Source organism: Monodon monoceros, unplaced genomic scaffold (genome assembly GCF_005190385.1).
Source record: "Monodon monoceros isolate NGI ecotype Baffin Bay Population unplaced genomic scaffold, NGI_Narwhal_1 Super_Scaffold_11, whole genome shotgun sequence".
NCBI lineage: Eukaryota > Metazoa > Chordata > Mammalia > Artiodactyla > Monodontidae > Monodon > Monodon monoceros.
This window is the reverse complement of record NW_021703767.1, coordinates 7,490,503-7,515,173: the sequence shown is the minus strand read 5'-3', so window position 1 is coordinate 7,515,173 and position 24,671 is coordinate 7,490,503. Positions and strand designations below refer to the sequence as shown.

Below are 24,671 nucleotides of genomic sequence, written 5' to 3'. Positions count from 1 at the left end.
GTTGTTTTTCCTTAACATTTGAAAACCTGTTAATATTTTTGCGTCCCTTGCTTGTCCTTTAAAAAAATGACGAATGCTATTGTTTCTGACGTGGTTGATTAATGGCACGTGATAGAAAGAAATACTCCTCACCCTGCTCTAGAAGATGAAGAAGATACCCCATCCCCATGATGGTACTTGCATAGCCATCAGAAGCATTTGGACCCCTATGGTGATTGGAGATGAATTGCTCTCTAGTCTAGTTAGACAGAGAGATATTCTAGTAACCAGATGGTTTTTGCTTGGCAGTTTAACAAGCAGAGTGTTTACTGGCTCTGAAAACTCATTCAGTGCACTGTGTCCTAGGCATTGGTGGTTCTGTTTTTGTCCGTTTTCTCTGGTGGCCATGGATTTGATGTTCCTATCACATTTATTGTGCAGTTCTTAAAAGAATGTTAATTCTTTGCTTAGCCCACTGATAGGCTCTCCTTCAATAATTAGGTATTTATTTCCTTGCAGGTTTCCTACGTAGAATAAATGTATAGTTGTATATAACGTTATTCAGGAATTTAATTTTGATGAACTATTTGTTAGTGTTGACCATGTGATTAACTTTCATAGTGAGCACCTTGAAAAGTAGGAGTATGTCGTATATTTTATAATTTTTTTTTTTATCTTTGTCAGGATCACTGGACTGGAATGTTGGGTATGATTCCAAGGTCCGTTTTCAAACTTTAAATTTCCTTTGTGCATTGAGCTTATCTGTGTGATCTTTTCTTTTCTTCTTCTTCTTCTATTTTTTTTTTTTTTAAGACAGAGCAAGTTAGAAGAATGGCCATGCCCTTTCATCTACCGAAGGGTTTGGAATTCAATTTTGGCAGAATTCTCTTAAGCCAGTGGATGCATAGGTCAAAATCCTTAGAATCATTGCAGAGGCAAACATGAAACTGAAAACCAACACATCAGGGAGGGTCCAGGGAGGGGCTCTTATTTAAATGCATCTGGATCCAATAAATATAGAAAAATTAAAATACCTTTATCAGAAATATTGACCAGTAGATCTCTTATAGTGCCCTAAATGGTTTATAATTCAGTTAGGTGAGTTAAAAAAATATTCACTGAACTAGAGATCAAATTCTAACAGGAGACTCATGGTAAAACCTGTTAGCATCACAACTCACACAAGACACGATTTGATTTAATGCACCATACACCCCAGACTCCACTCATGGAAAAGGATGCTAGATTCCAAGCCGTTGATCTTTCTAGCATTCAGAGAATCTGTGAGTCTTTTGTGTTGGCGACTTCGGACTTAGAGATTAGGACTAAGTCGGCGAAAGTGCTGTGGATTGTGAATTACTTGATGTGTCCCAATCTCGCTCCATATTTTGACAGCATAGGCATGTCAATTTCATGGTGGTTCTGGTACCCTCACTATTTCATTCCAGGTCTGAGAAGAGCACCTTCTATGACTCAAGGGCCTTTCCCTGACAGAGAACCAGTTTGGTGTTCTTCAAACCAAGTGGCAAATCCTTGGAACGTTTTTCCATCTGCAAAGCTAGAGGTAGAGAGAAGGGTGGAACAGAGTGAGGTCGGGGAGTGACCCAGAAAGGAGAGCAGAAGAGAGACGTGGGAGCACCTTGTCCTTCCCTTAGTCCCTGTGAGCTGCCATTTCCATCGTGAAATTAGCATGTGTTCAAGACATATGAAATTAAGTAGAGGTTTTGGGTCAGGAATTAAAGAAATGAAATGTACAGAACCTTGTAACATTACCTTTTCTTGGAAGGGGGGGTACCTTTGGAGATAAGGGCTCATTGACTGTGCTGCAGGAGAACACTTGTATTTAACAGTCTCAGGATTTGAGGAATAGTAGAAGGAGAAGACAGGGGCCAGTTAAATTTGTGCAAGATCCATGGCTAATTTTGCAGGCCAATTTTAAGTAGGTGTTTATGGCCCTAATGATAATGGAGAAGTGTTTACAAGCTTCCCTTGTCACTTTAGATGTGAAATCTATCACTAGGAAAATGTACCTTTTCAAAGGAAAAAAGTCTGCATTGTCTATTTCATATCCACATGGTCTTTAATAGTTAAACGTCAACACAGGAAATTGCATTTCTCAGTTTGCAGGAGGATTTATTATAATTAATTTTTCTTTTCTCTTCAAAACGCTTTGTGTATCCTGTTTACTTGGCTTAAGAGCTTAGAGCATTATTATCACTGGTAGAGTCGAAACCTAAATCACTGCAAGCTGCTTACATCTCAAGTACTCCATTTTTTAACTGTTCTCTCTGAAATTTCTGAACAGCACCTAACAAGTCTAACAACAATAAGCCATTCTTTCCTCTCTTTAGATTATCCAGCCTATGGAATATCTGTGCATAAAACTTCAGCTTTAGACTTTGTCTAAACCTCTTAAAAATCAGTTTAAAATTATTGTGGGTCCCAATGCCCAACGCAGTGCTACAAATAAAATTCATTTTGACTCTTTAGCTCCATAATGTTGGGGAAAAATTTCAGCACAGAATTGGACACCATGAGAGATGAATTTTGAAAAACATGTGATGTAACATTAACACAATATGATCTGTGTTAAATAGACCTTGGCTATCACAAGAGTGAAAGACAAATCAGATAATCACAAGGGGATGTGTTTTTTGCAAGATTTTGTCGTTTTCCATTCAAAACCAAAAATGAAGAATAAATTTCAAGTTACTTACTCATGGATTCTGTCAACTTGGCCATCGTTGAAATCTCCTCTTTGTGCTTTTCCTGGAGGTGAGAAGAAAAGATAATTATGTACAAAGCACATCTTAAATATAAGTCAACACAATGGGTCTGTAACAACAGCTCTCTCTTTCTCTCTCTCTCCCTTTCTCTTATGTTAGAATTTGGTCACCAATGATGAAATGAATTTTAAAATCTCACATTATTGCTATATGATCAGTCAGTCACTGAAAAGAGATTTTTAGAATCCTAAAAAACTTGCCAGTGCTCTTGGTAATGAGTGTCTGTCACATTGATCTTGGATATATATAATTGGTGACACACGACCAGTTTTCAAAACCTCCTTGACACTGGAGTTTTGATATCCATATGCCAGTCTTTTGCTCTCTATTTTCTCCTGTTGAAGCATTTTTGGAGCTGGTATTTTTGTAGTCATTTGGTCTCATTTTTTCCTAAAAGCTAAAAAGATTTTCTACATTTTTCTTTGTCTTACTTTTTTGAATTCCTGGAGTTTTTTGAAAGTCATCACTTTTGATGGGTTTATGACCTTATCTGTTTTGGGCTGAAAACATTTTGTTTCAACTGGGATGTAGGTTATAACCCACTGAGTCTGAAAGCGAGAATGATACATACATAAATTGAATCTGTCCTAATTAGAAGATTACTTCAGATCTATTAAGAATAATGGTCATCTCTTCTGAAAGTTCGCTTCAATTTCTTTAATTTCCTTAGGCTCCTAACATGTGTAGTAACTGAAACATTGGCTGCTATGATTTTACTTTTTTTACAGCCTTATTTTTTTTCTGATGATGAAACTAACACATGCTCATTATTTAAAAACTCAGAAAATATTGAAAAATTATAAATCAGAAAATATAGTTCTCTCATGATGCCACCCCACAGAGAAAACCACTGTAATATTTTGGTGAAAATCTTTCTATTACCATTTCTATACCTGTAAATATATACAGATATGGAAATATAATCCCCTTTTTATAAATATAAATATCTATACTATACATGCGATGTTGTAAGCTACTGTCACTTAACTCCGTATCATACATCTTTTATGTCAATAAAGGTAGCATACATCATCACTTTTTAGTGACTGCATAGCATTCATCATGAATTACACCATAATTTCCTCAACCAGATTCCACTGAATTTGCTTCAGATTGTCACTATTTTATAAAACGCTGTGATGAGCATCCTTGAACTCATATATTTGTGCCCTTGTCCTATCAACACTGAGGATAAATATTAGAGTTAGGTATGATTTGGTTAAAAAGTATGACTATTAAGAATTTTGACACGTATTGCTCAATTGTCCCCCACAAACTTTGGCTCTGACGGTGTTCAAAAACATTTGCTCCTGTATATTCTTGCCAACTTGCCAGTGGCTTTAGCACTCCTCCCCAATCTTTGCCAAACTGATAAGCAAAAAGTGGTATCTTGTGCTTTTATACTGTCATTTTTCTTTCTCCGACCTTCTGTTTATGAACGACAGTAGCATGCTTTCACACGGAGTAGGTATGTCATTGACTCTGTCGTGTAGCTGCCCTCTAGCTCCTGTGCCATCAACACTCTGGTTCTTAGAAGTCAAAGGTGGCATTTATTTTCCCCCATGGCCACAGTTCAGTGTTGAGTTCTTCACAGCTGCTTGGCTAGCACTAGAGTCAACGTGTCATGGCTTGGGTGTGAAAGTACAATTAACATCATTATTCATTCTTCTAGAGCCACCATCCCCAAACTAAAAGGGTCTGTGTTGAGTGTCAATAAACAACTTTGCACACCACAAGTACACTTGACTTGCACAAGCCCTGCAATAACGCAGTGAAACCAGGGCACTGCCTCTTACTTAAACTAATAATTGCCCTTGAGAACAGAAGGAGCTAAGAAACCATAATCTACTACTCTACTGTGGTGGCATTAACCTATGATGTTTAGCCTGCCATGTGGTTTATTTCAAGATGTAAAGGAAAAGCACAGCTACTGGAGAGGCTAAGAGCGTTGGGTGGCAGAGACAAGACTGGCAGAGAGGAACATCTCACAGCAACGCAGGTTCACAGGTGCGTGCACAAGGCTGCTTCAAAGACAAGTCTACCCTAGTGGTTGATGGCAGTTCATGCGTAGATGCAACTCCATGGTGAGAACTCAGTGAAATTCATCCTTGACCTGTAGGAAACTTGTGCTGTCTCTGCTTGCTCTGTCCTTGACTCTCCACTTCACCTCTTAGCCTAGTTCTGCTGCTGGTTTGGCCTCTCTAGTTACACTATCTCTCCTTGTATCCTGGTCTATGATTTGCTTTCCCTTTGTTCCCTGTGCTCCATCAAGTCTTACTCTGGATCACTCACCTCTTCAGCTTGGTCCTCTTCTAATGTCCCCAGTGGTGAGAGTCCCCAAACCACAGGCACCCAGATTCCAGGCATTATATCCTCACAAAGCCCTGTCATTTGTCTGTCTTCTTGTGTGTGTGTCACTGTGTTATCTCTTATGACCCAGGGACCCCGCCACCTTTTGTACTCCAGTCTTGCTGGTGGGTGTTCCTTGCAGCTATTTTTATCCAGATGTGTTGGATATCCTGGAGAAATCAAATACTGCCTGTGTCAGCATTTTCCTCTTCCCTGTGCCAGATGGAAACTTCTGACATTGAGAGGGGATGGGCCCTTAAAAGTCCTAAATTTAGCTCTCCCAGTTTGACTCATCTATGGCATAAGTTATGGTGGAAATCATGACATATGTTTCTGTGTAAGTGGTTTAGTCATTCAAGGAGATGCCTTTAAACTCCTTATGTCCTTCCCTCATTATCGGAAAGTTGAGGTTTGCAATTACATGACATGTATACTCGATAAAGGATTTACATTTCATTCAAGCAAATTCTCCTCCTTTTTCTAAAGCCAAGAGCTTCCTCCAAAGTAAAATTCCTGGTTATGGGATTTACAATACTGGAAGAGATTTGGAATGATAGCATGTTAAACCTGGAAGAGAATCTTTTAAGGAATGTCAAGTCCAACTCCACAGTGATGCACTTGATGAAACTGAAGCCCATGCCAAGAAAGGAATTTCCACCAAGCTGGTCTCTTCTCCTTGTCAACCTCTACTCCCCAAGAACCTCAAGGTCTACCATATAGGGATATATTGTGACAAGAGTCCTTATACAACAATCCTGGCACTGTGTTGGAGTTTCTCAGATTTGCCTTCTCTGTGTTCTTTCTTGGAGCCGTCTCATTCACAACAATATCCACAAATGGCCGATGGCTTCCAACTTTGTACATCCAACTCTGACCTCTACACTGAAATATCGTCGACTGGACAGCACCACACAGATGTCTAGTGCATGTTTCAAGGTTACTCTCTATTCCCACACACTTTCCACCAGCCAACCCTCAGGCCCTCACACCTGGGCGATTTCTTCCATTCTCTGTCTTTGGTTTATGGGATCACAACCCACATTATACCTAAGCCAGAAATCTGGGAACTCCCCACCTCCTTTTTCTTCCTCATCCCCGATATTTCACTTAGCTTAAATTTGACCTCCCTTCGCTGCCGTCTCTTAAAGGGAATGTTGATATTGCTTCCCTGTGTCTCCAGCCTTACCTGCAACACTGAAGGTTTATCTTGAAACAATCCTGGGGGATCTGTCTAAAATGCAGGCTTGACCCAGGCACCCCTGCTTGAAATATGTCAGTTCTTCTCTAGCAAGAAAGCATGCAATCCTTGTCTTTTAACCAGGGCAGGCTGCCTGGATGGTTCTGTCTTTATCTGTCAAACCCTAGTTGTAGGTACTTTCCTGCCTTGGCAATTACCCAATTTCCATTTCCTCCTTTTGCTCCCAAATTTATCCCTAAGAACTTCCCTGGGTACCAGTCAATCTCTGCAGTTTTCCCCTACTCCTCCTGATCATCTTTTCTGAGTTTTGTTTCTAAGCATGCTCATACGTGATCGTGTATCACTGCATAATTTATTATTTGTGTAAGGGATTCTGAGACCTTTGGAAAAGTCAAGTCCACCTCCCAGTAGCCTCTTCCAGAGGCTCCCATTGGCACAACCATCACGGTGAGAGGAAGTGTGTGGTAGACCAGAAGTCTCTGCCACGGAAACACCCTAGGATCCTGAGCAAGGCATTTTACATTTTGGCCAGAGTTTCCTGGTCTGTTCATTTCAGACATGGTTTGCTGTTTGCTGATGTGCCCCTAGAAGTAGTCAGCTATGTGAAGAGGGCATCTGTACATGCTTAGCTTGGGAGAGAGTGTGAGTATTGGCAATATTTTAAGATGAAAAAGACAGATATGTTTGCTTTGAGTCCTTAAGAAATATCTTTGCTCTGGGAGCCAAAGCCTTTGATAGTTGACATAATCAACTGGTTTACTCATTGTAAAATTAAAACGATACAGAAATCTTACTGTCTTGGAGAAAAGAGCCTATTTGGTCTGAAAATTTATTCTTATTTACTGTGTCTGTGCTGCTTGGATGTTCTTACTATTTTGAGAATGTGAGTGAGTGAGAAGTATAGAGGTTGGGGATTTTAAAAGGTTTTCGTGTTGGTTTTACTTCCTATCCACTTACTATATTAACCTCTGGAAGCTTCAGTTTGCTTATCTGTAAAGTGTGGATAAGTAGTATCTATCTGTGTTTCTTTATTCACAGGCCCATTGTAAAGAGCAAATGAGAAAATGTGTATTAATGCACCCAAGTGTTATATCTCTGTGTGTGTGTGTGTGTGTGTGTGTGTGATCATTATTCCCTTTGGCTACCATGTGGGGGTCAAGGGTTATAGTCTGTTCTTGCTATTAGAGGACAAATACTGACCTCTGGCATTTGTACCAAATACAACAGAACAATTTTCCCTGAAACTAATAAGACCCAAGGCTGCCTACTTTCCAGGAGACCACTCATCGTAAGTGTCAACAGCTGGTGGCCATGCACCCCACACCCCCATTTCCAACACCCTCCACCAGAACACAAGGTTCCAGAACCTTGGCACACTTCTTGAAAGAGCTGGGTTCTTTTGCTCTAAGAGGAATTCCATTTACAACTGTGTTGTCATACATTTAATGGAATAACAGAAACATCTAGAGTTTGGGGGAATCATGATGACATGTTTGAGCAAGCTATGTCCACAGATGCTGAGAAAAATCCCGATTGTCTTGTTAAAACCATACCAGACTCCTTGGGGGAGAGTATTGACCCTCAGGGCCAGTGGGTATTTAATTTTCTTACTGTATGACTGTGTTCTCTCTACCATACCTGGGAATATAAATAAAAGCTCAGCAGTTTGCTTGGGATGTGTGTTGTGTGTGCGGAGATTTATACCCATACTTCTGTTTCAGTTAGGGTGAATGTGGCTCTCTACTGGAACCATGCCAGATACATACTCCTCTCTGTCTGAAATGACAGACGGGTTTTTAATGAGGGCAATTATAACAGAGTTTGGCTGTAGCTCAAAGCTACGACTAAGACACTGTGTGTGTATTGGGTGAGGGGGTTGATTCATGAATGCCAAGTTTTAGAGAGGGTGGAGGAGGGGATTTTCTGCTGCGCGGGGCTCCCTTGCACACAGAGGGCAGTAGTTGGTGCAGCTGAGTGAGGTCTACGGGTTGAACAGTGCGACTGCATTACTTTCTGGACCCCAGAAGTAGGCTTTTAAGGATGAGGGGGAAACTCGTCATAGTTGATATATTTCAAACCAGTCATATTTGCATTTTGGATATTTTTATCTCTCTAAAAATGTGTGCTTATATTCATCAGAAAACTGTGATTTTTTTTAAGTTACAACCACTTAAAGGAACATTTATATAAAGTGGGAAATGATAATGTTATTTTATGAGTTTGTATCCTCATTGGACCTCACCTCCAGGTTAAAACAGGGGCCACAAATCTCCCACCTTATTCTTAGCTTTCTCAATAAATATGCCAGCTGTGGCCTCCATCCACAGCTTCCCTTTTCCACTTTCCTGACATGATGCCATAGCAGGTCACCGGAGAACTGATTTAAAAGGGAAATGTCCCCATCCTCAGGTAACCAATCAAGTAAGTGTTCTTATAATGTGGTACCACATATTGCCTTGAGTTGCTACAGAAAAATATTGGTCAGAGGATTTAAGAACCACTAATTTGCATTTTTTGCCTAATAAAAAACTCATGGAAATCAGTAGTCAGCTTGCAGCTATGGTTTGGGACAATAAAATAGTAATCCCTCACATTTATTTCACATTTATTACACCCTGGCACTATGTTAAGTGCATTGCTAGACTATCTCATTTAATTTCCACCATGACCCTATGAAATAAATGCTATTACCCCCAACTTTGGGGATGGAGAAATTGAGGCACAGAGAGGTTCAGCAAACTGCCCTTGGTCACAGAGCTGGGAAGGAGTGGAGTTGAATGTCAAACACAGAAGTTCTGACTCATGGAACCAGAGTTAGAGGAAGAGCTTCACTGTGTCAAGAAGGGTCAAAGAGGGAATTCCCTGGCAGTCCAGTGGTTTGGACGTTGCCCTTTCACTGCCAAGGGCCTGAGTTCAACCCCTGGTCGGGAAACTAAGATCTTGCAAGCCTCACAGAGTGACCAAAAAAAAGGGGGGGTGGGGTCCAAGAGTGATGTGGGGAGGGGAGACATGAGGCAGAATATTCCAGGTGGAGAAACAGAGGTGGGGAAACTTGGTACCCGAGGAAGAGCAGATCGCAGGTAGACTGAGACCAAGAGAAAGAAGAGTAGCAGAGGGCCAGCTTAGAAAACTAGGGTGTAAGCTGTAGAGGACAAAGGGGAGCAGGCTGAGTCTCTCAGGAGGGAGACCGGGGCTAGATGTGGGGAGATGCGTGAAGCTGTGGGAGGAGGAGGCTGGTGCCAAGGCCTGGACCTTGGGGCAACCCAGAGAGCTCCCTCTTAGCAGCCAAGGGACAAGGGATTTGAGGAATTAAGAATTGTCCATTAGAGTGTGGTACAATTTTACATGGGACAGTTAGTTTTTATCCTTGATTTACTCAGTGAAAGGCTCCTAGGGTGATCTAAAGATAGAACTTGTGGTAAAAAAAGTTTGTAGGGGAGTGTTTGAAGGAGGAGGTGAAATTCATACTGGGCAGGCCACCCAGGAGGCTTTTGGAGATATGGCCTCCTCTGCACAAGGTGAGAGCCCCTGTCTCCCCTAGACACCCTTTCTAAGGTCCCTTGTATACAGGTCACCCTGCGGGGTTCCCTAGGATGCATCACTGCAGCCATGTTGACCAGACTAGGGAGGGTTCTACTGCGTGGAGGCATTAGGATGTCTTACAAAAATAAATTAAATGAATTCAAAGTTGTGCTTGTACTCATATCATCTCAATTCCCCTATGCCCTTAGTCTTAGGTGGGAGGAGAGGATTTGGAACATCACCCTGGGTTCTTTCTTGGAAGTATGCTGAGCACATGAACTTCTTTCGAGGGGGATAGGTTGTGGGGCTAAGGGTTAGAAACTGCTGGATCACATGGCTGCAGAATTTCTCCAAACCCCTGTGTGTGTCCTCCCCTGCTCGAAACCCAGTGGGCTACACTCTAGACTTCCTGCATCGACGTCCCAGCAATGTTTTGTGAATGCCCAATATTCCAAGGTTTCTTGGAATATTGAGAGTGACTCATTCCTCCTTTCCTAGAGCTCCTGGACATATCATAAAATATAAGACAGGCATTATCACCCACCTCATATCAAGAGGTTTCCTTTAAAGAGAATACTGAGCCAGACTGCAGAGAGGCACCGAGAAGACCTGGGCAGCTGAAACACACAGACAACATTCTCGTTGCCACCAACTCAGGTAGGCACTCCTGTCTCAGGACGCACCTGTGCTAGGTTCACTCCAGTTTCCCAGGACTCAACTGCGAGGTAATGAATCTTGGAAGCAGCCTGAAATTCTCTCTTGGTCTCATTTCACTCAATCTATTGCCTGTCTTCTGGGCCAGCATCTCTCTGAGGCTCTTGTCACCTCCAGAGCTATCTTCCAGGAATCCTAGCCCTTACAGTGGCTGATGCCTCTCCCATTCACTTTCATCAGAGGCATCAGCTTTGCTAAACCATCTCTGTTCACAAGCGGAAAGGGAGAAGTTTCCATATTTATTTCCTTTCTTTTCCTTTCAGCCACCATACAAGTTCTGAGCCCAGTGAGTCCTCTAATGGCTGCTCTGCACTCCCAACTCTGCCCCGTTTGGTGGTAAGTCAGGACACTTCTCTTGGAGACCCTCCAGGCCCAATCCCCATCACTCCTTGCTTCTAAACTATGTTCCAGCCAAATGAGCCCCTTTTGGCACCAGAACGCATTGCATTGCTCCATCCCTCCTCCCATCTTCTTTGCCTGCACACTTAACTCCCACTTGTCTTCGAGGATCCGTTCAGATTTGACCTCTTGTTTGACATTGTACCCAGCTACCCGTTTTCTAGTGACTGTTCTCTCTGTACCCCAGCACCTGTACATACTTCTGTCACAGGACTTCTCCTTCTCAGAGCCATGACTTCCAGAGGCAACAATGATGACAACTTCAGGAACAACTGGAAAACTGAAAGGAATTCATCCTTTGGTTTCCAAAGAAGAGAAAGCAAAACCCCCAAACAAAACTAAAGAATGAATAGAATGGAACAGGATAGAAAGCCCAGAGATAAACCCACGCATATGTGGTCACCTTATCTTTGATAAAGGAGGCAAGAATATACAGTGGAGAAAAGACAGCCTCCTCAATAAGTGGTGCTGGGAAAACTGGACAGCTACATGTAAAAGAATGAAATTAGAACACTTCCTAACACCATACACAAAAATAAACTCAAAATGGATTAAAGACCTAAATGTAAGGCCAGACACCATCAAACCCTTAGAGGAAAACATAGGCAGAACACTCTATGACATAAATCACAGCAAGATCCTTTTTGACCCACCTCCGAGAGGAATGGAAATAAAACCAAAAATAAACAAATGGGACCTAATGAAACTTAAAAGCTTTTGCACAGCAAAGGAAACCATAAACAAGACCAAAAGACAACCCTCAGAATGGGAGAAAATGTTTGCATATGAAGCAACTGACAAAGGATTAATCTCCAAAATTTATAAGCAGCTCATGCAGCTCAATAACAAACAACCCAATCCAAAAATGGGCAGAAGACCTAAATAGACATTTCTCCAAAGAAGATATACAGATTGCCAACAGACACATGAAAGAATGCTCAACATCATTAATCATTAGAGAAATGCAAGTCAAAACTACAATGAGATATCATCTCACACTGGTCAGAATGGCCATCAAAAAATCTACAAACAATAAGTGCTAGAGAGGGTGTGGAGAAAAGGGAACCGTCTTGCACTGTTGGCAGGAATGTAAATTGATACAGCCACTATGGAGAATAGTATGGAAGTTCCTTAAAAAACTAAAAATAGAACTACCATACAACCCAGCAATCCCACTCCTGGGCATATACCCTGAGAAAAACCATAATTCAAAAAGAGTCATGTACCAAAATGTTCATTGCAGCTCTATTTACAATAGCCAGGACATGGAAGCAACCGAAGTGTCCATCAACAGATGAATAGATAAAGAAGATGTGGCACATATATACAATGGAATATTACTCAGCCATAAAAAAGAACAAAACTGAGTTATTTGTAGTGAGGTGGATGGACCTAGAGACTGGCATACAGAGTGAAGTAAGTCAGAAAGAGAAAAACAAATACTGTATGCTAACACATACATATGGAATCTAAAAAAAAAAATGGTCATGAAGAACCTAGGGGCAAGATGGGAATAAATATGCATACCTACTAGAGAATGGACTTGAGGATATGGGGAGGGGGAAGGGTAAGCTGGGGCAAAGTGAGAGAGCGGCATGGACATATATACACTACCAAACGTAAAATAGATAGCTAGTGGGAAGCAGCCGCATAGCACAGGGAGATCAGCTCGGTGTTTTGTGACCACCTAGAGGTGTGGGATAGGGAGGGTGGGAGGGAGGGAGATGGAAGAGGGAAGAGATATGGGGACATATGTATATGTATAACTGATTCACTTTGTTATAAAGCAGAAACTAACACACCATTGTAAAGCAATTATACTCCAACAAAGACATTAAAAAAAAGTAAAATAAATTTCTGTTGTTTAAAAAAAAAAAAAGAATAAATAGAATGAATAAGGTTTCCTTGAGCAGTTGTGAGTTTCCTGACATGGGATGCTGAGTCATCATTTGTCCAGAAAGCTCCAGAAGGATTTCTGCTCCAGGAAGTGGTGCAATAGAATGACCTGTAAGAGCCCTTCTAAAATTGTTTCAAAGGGCAAAAAAATCCTTAATTTCTTTTGCTTTTGTTTGTATGGAGTTGTTTTTGTTATCTGATCAGAGGTGGGTGATAGGGGTGGTGGTGGAGGTGAAGTGGGAGAAATGACAGGAGCAGACTGGAAAAACAACTGGTCACTGGTTACTCTGCCATGTAAGGGATGTTTAGAAAAATTCGCCCCACCCAGCAGGTTGAATCCTCTTTTAAAGACTTGCTCAAGTCCAATGGTGAGATACATATGGTCCCTAGAATGTCTTACGTTTGGCTAATTACTGAATGTTGTATTGGGGAACCCTGTACAAAGGTACTGTGGCAGCTCTCCAGGCCCATTTCCCAGAGAAAACAATTTTTCTCCAGTTTCCAGTTTACCCAGATAAAACAGTTGCTCAGAGTTCACGACTTCCCTGCCTTTTAACTTCTACCTATAGTTTCCATTGGCAGGAATGAGATAGCTTCCTTCGCTAGGGCTGTGCTGTGTTGCCAGGAGACAATTTGCCATGTTCTCCCTCAAGAACTGACTGGGTTGTAGTGAAGGTCAAGGGATTCATTCATTCATTCATCCATCCATTCATGCATTCATTTATGCTCAGTTTTGTGAGGTACAATCACGAACAGCCTTTGGGAGGGCCATGATCAAGTTTTTTGAAAGGAGATTAATTCAGTGGTGAAACTTAGGACTAGGCTGCCCAATATTGGATAACCCATGTGGAAATTCCCCAGTGATATGGGGAGCCCAGTGGAGCATAGTAACAATTCCTTCCCAAGCCAGGCCACTCTTGGGCACTGTTGGTGTCCAGGGAAGTGGTGTGGATGCTTCTTTTCAAAACAGACACCATCCCTGCTGGACTGGGTCTTAGGGGAGCCAAATGGGTAGCTGAGAGCCCCAGGTATTGGAGTCACCAGGAGTCAGCCTGTTACTTATGCATGTGTGAGAAAGGATGCAGGGGACAAGGAGATGCGGTACTTCAATCTCTCATCTGTGTCAATACTAAGATACTAAGTCGGAGGAATATTTTAAAAATGTTATTTTGCAAAATGCAATTTCATAACCAAATGTGACATTTACAGGGCTGGAGAATGGAGGAACATTTACTGACAAAAATCATATCATTTTCTTGTGCTTCTTGCCCATTTTCAGCTTGGACTTCTGTTTGGGCAGAGGAGGGAAAGGAGAGATGGTAACCCCTTCATTAGGTACCTCATGGCTGATTGTAGGCAGCACACATCTCTGAGAAGAAAGGAAAACAAGAAAACACCACTCCTTTATCCTTTGTCTTTTGTTCTTTGTCCTCCTTTCTTTTTTTCTCTCTATTTACAATTAATCATCCAAATTGAGCTTCTGGGAAAATGGTATACGTGTACTTTTCTCTATTCTTCTCACTAAGTACAACTAAAAAACCATGAACATTACAATCATACCTCAGAGATATAGTGGGTTAGGTTCCAGACCACAGCAATAAAGTAAATATCATAATAAAGTGAGTCGCACAATTGTTTTGGTTTCCCAGTGCATATGAAAGTTACGTTTACACTATAATCTGATAAGTGTGCAATAACACCAGGTCTAAAAAAATACACATACCTTAATTAAAAAAACATTTTTTTGCTAAAAATGCTAACCATCACCTGAGGCTTCAGCAAGTTGTAGGCTTTGTGCTGGTGGAGGGTTTGAAATATTGTGAGAATTACCAAAATGTGACATAGAGAGAGGAAGTGAGTAAATGCTGATGAAAAAAATGGTGCCAATAGACTTGCTTGATGTAGGGTTGCCCCAAACCTTCAATTTGTAAAAAATGCAGTGTTGGCTAAGTGCAGTAAAGTGAAGCAAATTAAAACGAGGTCTGCCTGTATATATATCTATACCTATAACAAACATAAAAAGTGGAGAGAGGATGGCAGAGTAACCAGGGACCTTGAGCCTGAAGAACAACATGGTGGTGAGTTTCCTGTGTTTTGTTTTTGTTTTTTCCTTTTTGCTTCTTATGTCCTAGACCAGACACTGTAGAAGTTGGCAACTTGGAAATGTCAATAGATACAGACAGAAATGCCTCCCAAAAGTCTGCCTTCTCTAGCCAAAGGACTAGGAAAGAGGTAGTCTAGAAAGACAGAAAATGTTTAGATAATAACAGCTCTACTCCAGCCAAAACTACATGGAAAAAAATTGTGACATCACCCTGAGAGCAGAGGATGAGTGGGGAGCCTAGACTCCTACCCTTGCCAGGCTGTAGCAATGCACCCCAAACCTCCTGCCAGGGGGTATCAGAGTAGACAAAGTGAGGAGCCCAGATTTTCATTCTTTCTGAGGGGTAATAGCTTCCCCCTAGAGACCACATGGGGAGCCTGGACTTCTCCCCAGACTCAGAAGTAGTGAAGCAGCCCTCCCCATCCCCACTGGGGTAGCATTAGGAGAATCCTAGTACAGAGTCAGGACTTCCACTACTACTCATCAATAACAATGCCACTTCCACAAGGTGTAGTGGAAACCACAGGGGAAACATCAACGAGGTACCCCTCTTGTCCAGGTTGGTATCACTGGAGACACATTGGGGAGCTTAAACTCTCATTCCCACCCAGTAGTAACAAGGATCCTCCCTCATCCTTATGTCAGTGGAGACAGACATCATACTAGGTAGCAATTAGGTGAAACCCCACAACCACCAGAGTGGTGTCAGAGGAGAACTGCTCTAATATGTGATTTAAATAAGATCCAGAGTCTTACAATCCTTCTGATGCCTAGGTTTCAATTAAAAAATTCACTTGTCACGATAAGGAAGAGAAAGAGCTCAGACTGAATGAGAAAAGACAAACACCAACATTGACATGACACAGATTTCAGAATTACCTGAGAATTTTAAAGCAGTCATCATACAAAGGATTCAACAAGCAATTACAAACATGATGAAACAAATTTTTTAAAAATCTTAGCAAAGAATGGTAAGCTTCAGCAAAAAATTTTAGCAAGTGTAGAGAAGAACCAAATGGAAATACTAGAACTAAAAATTACAGTTCCTGCAAAAAATGCTTAGTGAGTGGGCTCAGCAGCAGAGTGAAGGGGACAGAGGAAAAAAGCAGTGAGCTTGAAGGCAGAATAATATAACTTATGCAACCAGAGCAATAGAGAGAAAATAGACTGAAAAAGGAATGAGCAGAGGCTTGGGAACCTGTGGGGCTATAATAAAGATCTAAGAATTATGCCGTAGAGTACCAGAAGAAGAGCAGAAAGAGGCTGGGAGTAAAAGAGTATTCAAATCTTCCCAAGTTAAAAAATAACCTACAAATTTAAGAAGCTTAGTAAATCCAATACAGGATAAATCCAAATAAACCCACACGAAGACACATCATAATCAAACTTACGAATCCTAGAGAAAATCTTTTTTTTTAATAACATCTTTACTGGAGTATATTGCTTTACAATGGTGTGTTAGCTTCTGCTGTATAACAAAGTGAATCAGCTATACATATACATATAACTCCATATCTCCTCCCTCTTGCGTCTCCCTCCCATCCTCCCTATCCCACCCCTCTAGGTGGTCACAAAGCACCGAGCTGATCTCCCTGTGCTATGCGGCTGCTTCCCACTAGCTATCTATTTTACATTTGGTAATGTATATATGTCCATGCCACTCTCTCAATCTTGAGAGGATCCAGAGAAATGACACTTTACTTACAGGGGAAAAAGAATTCAAATGACAGCGGATTTCTCATCAGAATCTAGGGAGGCCAGAAGGCAGTAGCACAATGTTTTTCAGTTACTGAAAGCAAAGAATCATCAGCCCAGAATTCTATACCAGCAAAAACATCCTTCATGAATTAAGAGGAAATCAAGCCATTCTTAGATGGAGGAAAACAAAGAGAAGTTGTCAAAAGCAGACTCACTCTAAAAGAATGGTGAAGGAAGTTATCTAAACAAAGAGAAAATGATAAAAGAAGGATTTCTGGTACACCATAAACTGAGAAAAGACATAAAAAGAGCAAATATAGAGGTAAACACAGTAGACTTTGTTTCCCGTAATGGTATAAATATGTTGAAAGTAAAAAAGATGGAAAAAGATATAACACACAAATATTAATGAAAAGGAAGCTGGTATGGCTTTATTAGAATATAGAATAGGCTTCAGAGCACAGAAAATACCAGGGATGAAGAAAAACATTACATAGTGACAAAGGGTCAACCAACCAAGAACATGTAGCAAGCTTAAATGAATATACATCAAACAACAGAGACGTAAAATATGTAAAGAAAAAACTGATAGAACTGAAAGGATGAATATGCAAAACCACAAGTATAGTTGAAAACTTCAACTCCTTAACAGTTGTTAGAACAACTAGAGAGAAAATCAGCAGAAATATGGAGGAAATCAGCAACTCCATTGACCAATAGGATCTAATTCATAGCGTACTCTACCCAACAGCAGCAGAATGTACATTCTTTTAAGGTGCCCACAGAATGTATACCAAGATGCAACATATATTGGGCCATAAAACAAACCTTGACAAACTTAAAAGAATTGAAATTACATGGACTATGTTCTCTGACCAAAAGGGAATTAAACTAAAAAAAATTGTTTTCTGTTTTTGTCTTTTGTATGTATTTTTTCTTTTCTTCTCTTCGTGCCACCCGCTTCTTCTTCTGCCACTCAGTCCTGCCCTGATTCTAAGTGTTGCAGTGAGGATGCAGTTAATGAAAAGATTTTGGAGTGGGATGTGGCTTTCATGTTCTAGGGCTTTAAAGGAAAGAGAGAAATGGAATTTTCATTCTCGTAAGCCTCTCTATTGGAGAGGCTCTCCTTTTGGAGAATTGATATGACCTTCACCTTGTTTTGTTCTAACTATCCCTGGGACCTTTCTATACAAAACCGGAGGAGAGAAGAGGATGGTTGAGATTCCTAGTCTGTGTCAGTGAAAATGGGTTTGCATCATTTGTGCATTTTAAGTAATTTTGAGACAAAAAAAAATAAGTGGAGCAGAAAAAATAGCTTCCTTTATGCCTTATGAGACCTAAAAATTCGACCGTAAATTTCCAATTCAAAAGGCAGAAGTTGAGAGTGATTGCATCTGCTGGGGACCCTCTGTCCCTGTGGACCAGTCATTGCATAATTTTGTGCTGTGTTCACATGGCCCTCTCAGTGCTGCTGAGCTAGGAAACCCAGTCCTGCCCCCAGATAGTGAATCTTTCTCTAAACCATGTATTCCCAATAATGGGCTTCCCACTGACAATTCAGTGATCCCCAATTTTTTGATATTTATCCATAGGAAAAGAAAATGACTCCTGCCACCATTAGTTACAAGGTGGGCTGTTTGGCCCAGCACAGCCAGGAGCCTCAGTTTCTGACAGGCAGCAGATGTTCAGGCTCCCTGTCCCAGAGGACAGCAGAAGGCAAGGGGGAGGGGTGGAGCTAGGATTCAGGGATCTCAAGGCAAAAATTCTTTCCTAAGTCTGGAACCTCTGTGGGGCTGGGCATTGGGCAGATGGTGTTTGCTTTCCCCATCAGTCAGGGAGTCATGGCCAGAAGCATGGGGGATGGGGGCATCCAAACATCATTTTTGAAGCTCTTCAGGCTCCCTGCATTTTAAAATCACTCAAGTTTGCTTTCTAAATATCACAGAGGCAATTCTATACAATATTGTGGCATTCACTGGATCACATTCTCTGGTGTAGGGGTGGGGATAGAATTACTCAACTTAAAGCAGCAACCAGCGTAAACATTTTCAATTCCTTCCTGTGGCCTGGACCCTTTCCCCTGGAGGCCCTGCTAGCATTTTTCTTGCCCTCTCCCTAATTCATTCTTTCACGTCCTGAACTCAGGGTGATTTTGTGCTTCTGGCTCCTATGTGGGAATCTACCCTCTCTGTTCCTGACTCCCTATCTCTACTGAGATCAGCAAGGGAGCCTGTGGAGCAGGTGGTATTCAAACCAATGTGGAGAATGTCCTTGTTCCCAGGATATTCATGCTAAGATACTTAGGGGTGAAGTATCTTGACATCTACAACTAATTCTCAAATGGTCCAAAAGAGAGAGAGGGAATCCACAAATAAGGCAAATGTGAAAGGTGAAGGGTACAAGGATGTGTACTGTATTGTTACTTTTGTGACTTCTGTTGGTCCAAAAAATTTCAAAATTAAAGCAAAAATGGGAAAGACCAGCATGGTGACAATAAGCCACCTCTCTTCAGTCTTAGGTCTGATCAATGGTCTCTGCACTGGGGGAAGTGTCTGGCTAGGGTGCTGATATGGATAAATATGATGGTTACTTGATTTCCTTCCAGTGTGAGATCACTTTATATGGTTCATCAGTCCGTACTCTGAATAGGAGTACCATTGAGTGGCATCCTAAATGCTTCAGATTCTTTGCCTGTGGGCTCTTTCTAAGCCTAGAGATGATTATGCTCCATTGCAGACATACTGAATTGAACTCTCTAGGGGTAGAAACAAAGAAAAAGTAGTATTTATTTAAGCCATTGTTTGTGGAGATACCTAGTTTGAAGAAGATAAGACAAGGGCTTCTTTGTCTCCTTCAGAAAACAGCACAGAGACAAAGAAACAAAAAAGAATTTTATTATTTTTTTGGGGAAACTAGGAAATGTCTGTAGTCCCAGACTACGTATAAAGGATATGCACCATATGCAGCAGAAATTGGATCACAATGAATCCTGTCAGTGAGAAAGAATGACTGATGGACACTGGTGATCTATGGCAGAACTGGCAGAGCATGGTCTTCTCCATCCTGGGGCACAACCAATGTTTAGAACAACAAGATGAAGATGTAGGGCTGCCTGTGGGAGTCTCCCTGGACAGTGTGTGACACCACAGAGGGGCCACAGGAAACAGAAGGAAATGAGAAAATGCTCAGATCTGCAAGAAACTGTCTCCCTGGGTGGCTGAATGGAGGAGGAACTGTGATGATTGGCAGCTCTGTGGCTGCCAATCTTTCTTAGCTGTAGTGATTTAAGGACTACACCCTCTGACAAAATCCACTATTAGAGCTTCACTTTGAGCCAGAGACCCCCTGCTAATTTTCAGTGCTTTCTTGGGTCCTCTCTAGACTGTCCTTTCACAGATAGCTGATCCAGGGAGAATGCCCCTCATTGATGAGGAATGAGCAGAGAATCTATTCAAAACTTTTTGCCAAAAAAGAGACAAACTAGAGGCTACTGAGGGAAAACACAAGGAAACATTGTGTAGTACTGAGGAAAAACACAAGGAAACATTTTGTAGCAGAGTAGATGAAAAAGACAACAAAATGATTCTCCGCAAACTCAAAGAACTGGTGAAAAATAACCTTAATATTTCAAGAACTAAAAGCAGAGACTCCTGAGCTGTAGGAGGAAATGACAAAACAACAGAATAAATTAAAAATGACCTAGATGAGAAAAGTAAAGTGAATATAATAATAGAAGCTACCTTGGATATGGACAAAAGAGAAAAGACACTGATAAAAATACAGAGACATGGAGTGCAGACTTGAGAAAATGAGAAAAATAAAAAGAAAACAAACAAAAGAGTGAAAAAAAAAGGATTGAATAGTACATGATGGGCATGAAAGACAAAGGTGACTCAACATATTCTTTGTGTCCTTGGATAAGAAAACAGAATAAATCAATAGAAAAAAATATTTGAACATATCATTTAAGAAAATTTTCCGATAAAGCTCAATTCTTAACATTGATAGGGCATACTGTGCCCTTCTTGGAGGAGGAAGAAAATTCATGGACATTGATGCGTATACTGATGTAGGTACTGGACTTCAAAGAAAAGGAAATAATTCTACAGGCATCAAAGTACAAAGAACACACTGAGAAGGGGAAATGCGGACTGTCTTTAGATATCTCTCTGGAAACATTCAGTGCTAGAAGACAATGGAACATGGTTTGAAGTCCTTAGGAAAAGAAAGTGAGACAAATATTTTTATACCTACTCTTATTTTATACCTATACCTAGTTAAATTTTATACCTAGTCAAGATACCTGAGAGATATCTTTTATTTTTAAAATTTTTTAAATTAATTTTTATTGGAGTATAGTTATTTTACAATGTTGTCTTAGTTTCTGCTGTACAGCAAAGTGAATCAGCTATGAATATACATATATCCACTCTTTTCTGGATTTCCTTCCCATTTAGGTCACCACAGAGCATTGAGTAGAGTTCCCTGTGCTACACAGTAGGTTCTCATTAGTTATCTATTTTATACAAAGTAGTGTATATATGGCAATCCCGGTCTCCCAATTCATCCCCACCCCCCTATCCATATGTCTGTTCTCTACATCTGTGTCTCTATCTCTGCTTTGCAAATAAGTTCAAATATGTATTGTTTTTCTAGATTCCACATATAAAGATATTATGTGATATTTGTTTTTCTCTTTCTGACTTACTTCACTCTGTATGACAGTCTCTAGGTCTATCCACATCTCTGTAAATTGCACAACCATACTTCAAAGAGATACATGCACCCCAATGCTCATTGCTATTTACAACAGCCAGGGCATGGAAGCAACCTAAATGTCCATCAACAGAAGAATGGATAAAAAAGATGTGGTACATATATACAATGGAATATTACTCAGCCATGAAGAGATATGTTTTAAAGATGCTAGCACTCAAGAAACATAGTTCTTGTTGCTTTGTGACCACCTAGAGGGGTGGGATAGGGAAGGAGGGAGGGAGATGCAAGAGGGAGGAGATATGGGGATATATGTATATGTATAGCTGATTCACTTTGTTATAAAGCAGAAACTAACACAGTATTGTAAAGCAATTATATTCCAATAAAGATGTTTAAAAAAGAGAAAGATAGTTCTCCACGAGCCTTTTTTGAAGATATCATGCATCAGATCTCAGCTGCATTAAGTGAAGAATGGAGAAACCATGAGAAAACGTTGCCGTGAGTGATGAATCCATTTGCATATAGATCTAAGGATAAAATTGTCATGGAAATTATTATTACAGAAAAGAACAGAGAAGTGAAAACAATGGCAATGTTAAAATAATAATATAACTAACAAAATTCAGGAGGTAGGTAGAGAAGATGAAGGTAGTGAAAGACTGCAAAGTTCCTTACCTTACAGAGCAAGAAGATCAGATATGTTTAAAGCTGAAAAATCAAATAGGGAACTATAAGAGTATAATTTAAGGGAATAAAGATAAACACTAGATGAACTAGGAGTAACAGTATCACCAGATAGTGAAGGAGAAAGAGGAAAGGGGGATGAAAATCAAAGAACCTGAATCTGAATATAGTTTATGGTGAGGAGGCAATAGATTCTGTCTGAAGAACTGAGATACAAGTATAGGATATATTAGGGAAGAATGAAATGAGACTCGGTCTGCCAAACTACAGTTTGCAAAAAAACACACAACAAAGCAAAGCAAACCTAGACCATAAAATGGAAGATAAAGAAAAATAAAAATATTTTAAAGGTTTGAAGGCTTAATGTAAAATAATAACTCTAATATATGAAAGACCAAAATATAGCTCTAGGTAATTATCATGGAAAAATCTCCAAGATATATAGTTAAGCAAATCCTTAACCTTAAGTGAATCCTGAGTCCTGTTATCCTCACAGTTAATATCTCAAAAGTTAGCCATCAATTGTTCTCCAATTACCTCATCTGTGATCATTTTTCTCCAACTTGAGTTTAATCCTTTCTCAGGGGAAGACCATGGACTCTCTGTTCTAAGTAAATCCCAGATCTGCCTGTTTCCCGCCATCTTCACAGCTACTACGTTAGTTCGAGGCAGGATCACTTTTTGCTTGGTCTACTCCTGACCTCCCGATAATTGTCTTGGATGTTCTATAGTTCATTCTCTACATGGCAGGGGGAGCCATTGTTGGCTTTGAGCATAAATCAGATGACCTTGCTCCCTGGTTGTCCAGCACACTCGTGATAAAATCTAGGTTTCAGGAGACCTATAAGTCCCTGCAGGATCTCCAGGCATTCTCCCCATAACTGCATTTACTGATCTCCAGTTTTCTTGCTCTTCTTTCCACATGCCAAGCTCCTTCCCTCCTGGGGCCATTGTACTTGCCAGGAAAGCCCTTCCTCTATGTCCTTGCATGCCTCTCTCTGTCACATCATTCAGGTTATGGTTAAAATCATCACTTCCTCTGAGGCTTCCCTGACACCCTACCTAATATAGAGCTCCTCTCTACCCCCCATCAATTTCTAACCCTATTTTTCTTTGCAACATTCATCTTTACTATGTATAAGAATGGAAAACGTAACCTGGGGTTAGACTGCCTGGGTTTAAATTTCAGCTCCGCTGCTTAAGCTGTGTGACGTTGGGCAAACCCTTAAATTCCCTCTACTTTACTTTCCTCATCTGTAAAGTAGAGGTACTGTGACACCCAGCTTATGGGACTCTTGTGAGGGATGAAAAGCCCTTAGAAGGGTGGCAGGCAGAAGACGAAGACTAAGTAGGTATTTGTTATATTATAAAATTGGTATTTATTTACTCACTGTTGCCTCAGTCACTACCCTAGATTGCCACTCTGGTGTTTTAGTTTGCTAGGGCTGCAGTAACAAAGCAGTGCAGACTGAGTGGCTTGAAACCGCAGAAATTGATTTCCTCACAGTTCTGGAAGGCAGAAGTCTGACATCAAGGTGTCAGCAGGGTTGGTTTCGTCTGAGGCCTCTCTCCTTGGCTTGTAGATATTCATCTTCTCCTTGTTTCCCCACATAATCTGCCTTCTGTACCTGTCTGTGTCCTAGTTTCCTCTTCTTATAAAGACACCAGTCATACTGGATTAGCACTCACCCTAAGGACCTCATTTTAAATTAACTACCTCTTTGAAGACCTTACCTCCAAATATGATCCCATTCTGAGGTATTGGAAGTTAGCGTTTCAGCTTGTGAATCCTGAGGGGACACAATTCAGCCCTTAACATCTGGAGCTCAAGGTTTACAGCCTGGTGAGCTCCGCACGTCAGCAGGTAGAAGTATGTTTAGTATATTTCAGTTTGTCCATAACTATCTCTTGAACGAATGGGAGTGCTTCTTCCCTCCTGTCTCTTGCTACATCTGGTATATTCAGTTTCTTCATAACCATCCCTTGAAAGCACAAGAGTGCCTCCTACCCACGTCTCTTGCTCTGTCCTATGTCCATGAACCACAGGGCAGCCATGAACCCTGAGCAGCGGAGGCATTTGAGGAACCAGCTGAGGGCTTGTGAAGGGTCCACCAGCTTCACTGAGGAGCTGGTGCTGGGCTCTTTGGTGGCTTAGAGACTGGAAAGGATAGGGAGGCACAGAGAATCCTGAGCTTTGGGTAGCGTGGCTGCAGGTCAGCCCACGGTAAGCAGGTGGTTCCAGCCCTCCAGCAGGACAGATCTCCATTCTTATCAAAGGAACAAACCAAGTTCAATCCTTGGCTCTGCTCCTCTCCTGGACTGAGGCTTGGAAGACAGCCCTTCTTGGAAGCAGCTTCTGATCTTATTATGTAAGGTGTTGGAATCACCAGTGGTTGGAATTTCTCCTGTGAGTGCTGTGGGGAAGGGCTATATTTTACTCGTTTATGATCAGGTAAACCTCACTCTATACTACTGTTAAATTCTCCAAAGGTTGGTTGTGAATTTTAAATCCAAGTTTACCTTAAATGCACAATGGTCAAGGTTGGGGGTTGGGTCACTATTTAAAGCAAAAAATAGTCAGGGTGCCTCTTTTGGCAAAAGGAAGCCTTCTAATTTGTGGTTT

At 41.0% G+C, this 24,671-nt stretch overlaps 1 protein-coding gene across 1 annotated transcript in view; it reads right to left on the bottom strand.

The window, feature by feature from the left end:
* The window catches only part of KCNJ6 (potassium voltage-gated channel subfamily J member 6), a 289,740-nt gene that overhangs the window by 211,947 nt on the left and 53,122 nt on the right, over nucleotides 1–24,671 (bottom strand). The window contains exon 2 of the mRNA XM_029215106.1: nucleotides 2,697–2,748. Within this exon, the coding sequence (XP_029070939.1) occupies nucleotides 2,697–2,721 (25 nt within the window). The 5' untranslated portion in view covers nucleotides 2,722–2,748. The remainder of the gene's footprint in view (nucleotides 1–2,696; nucleotides 2,749–24,671) is intronic.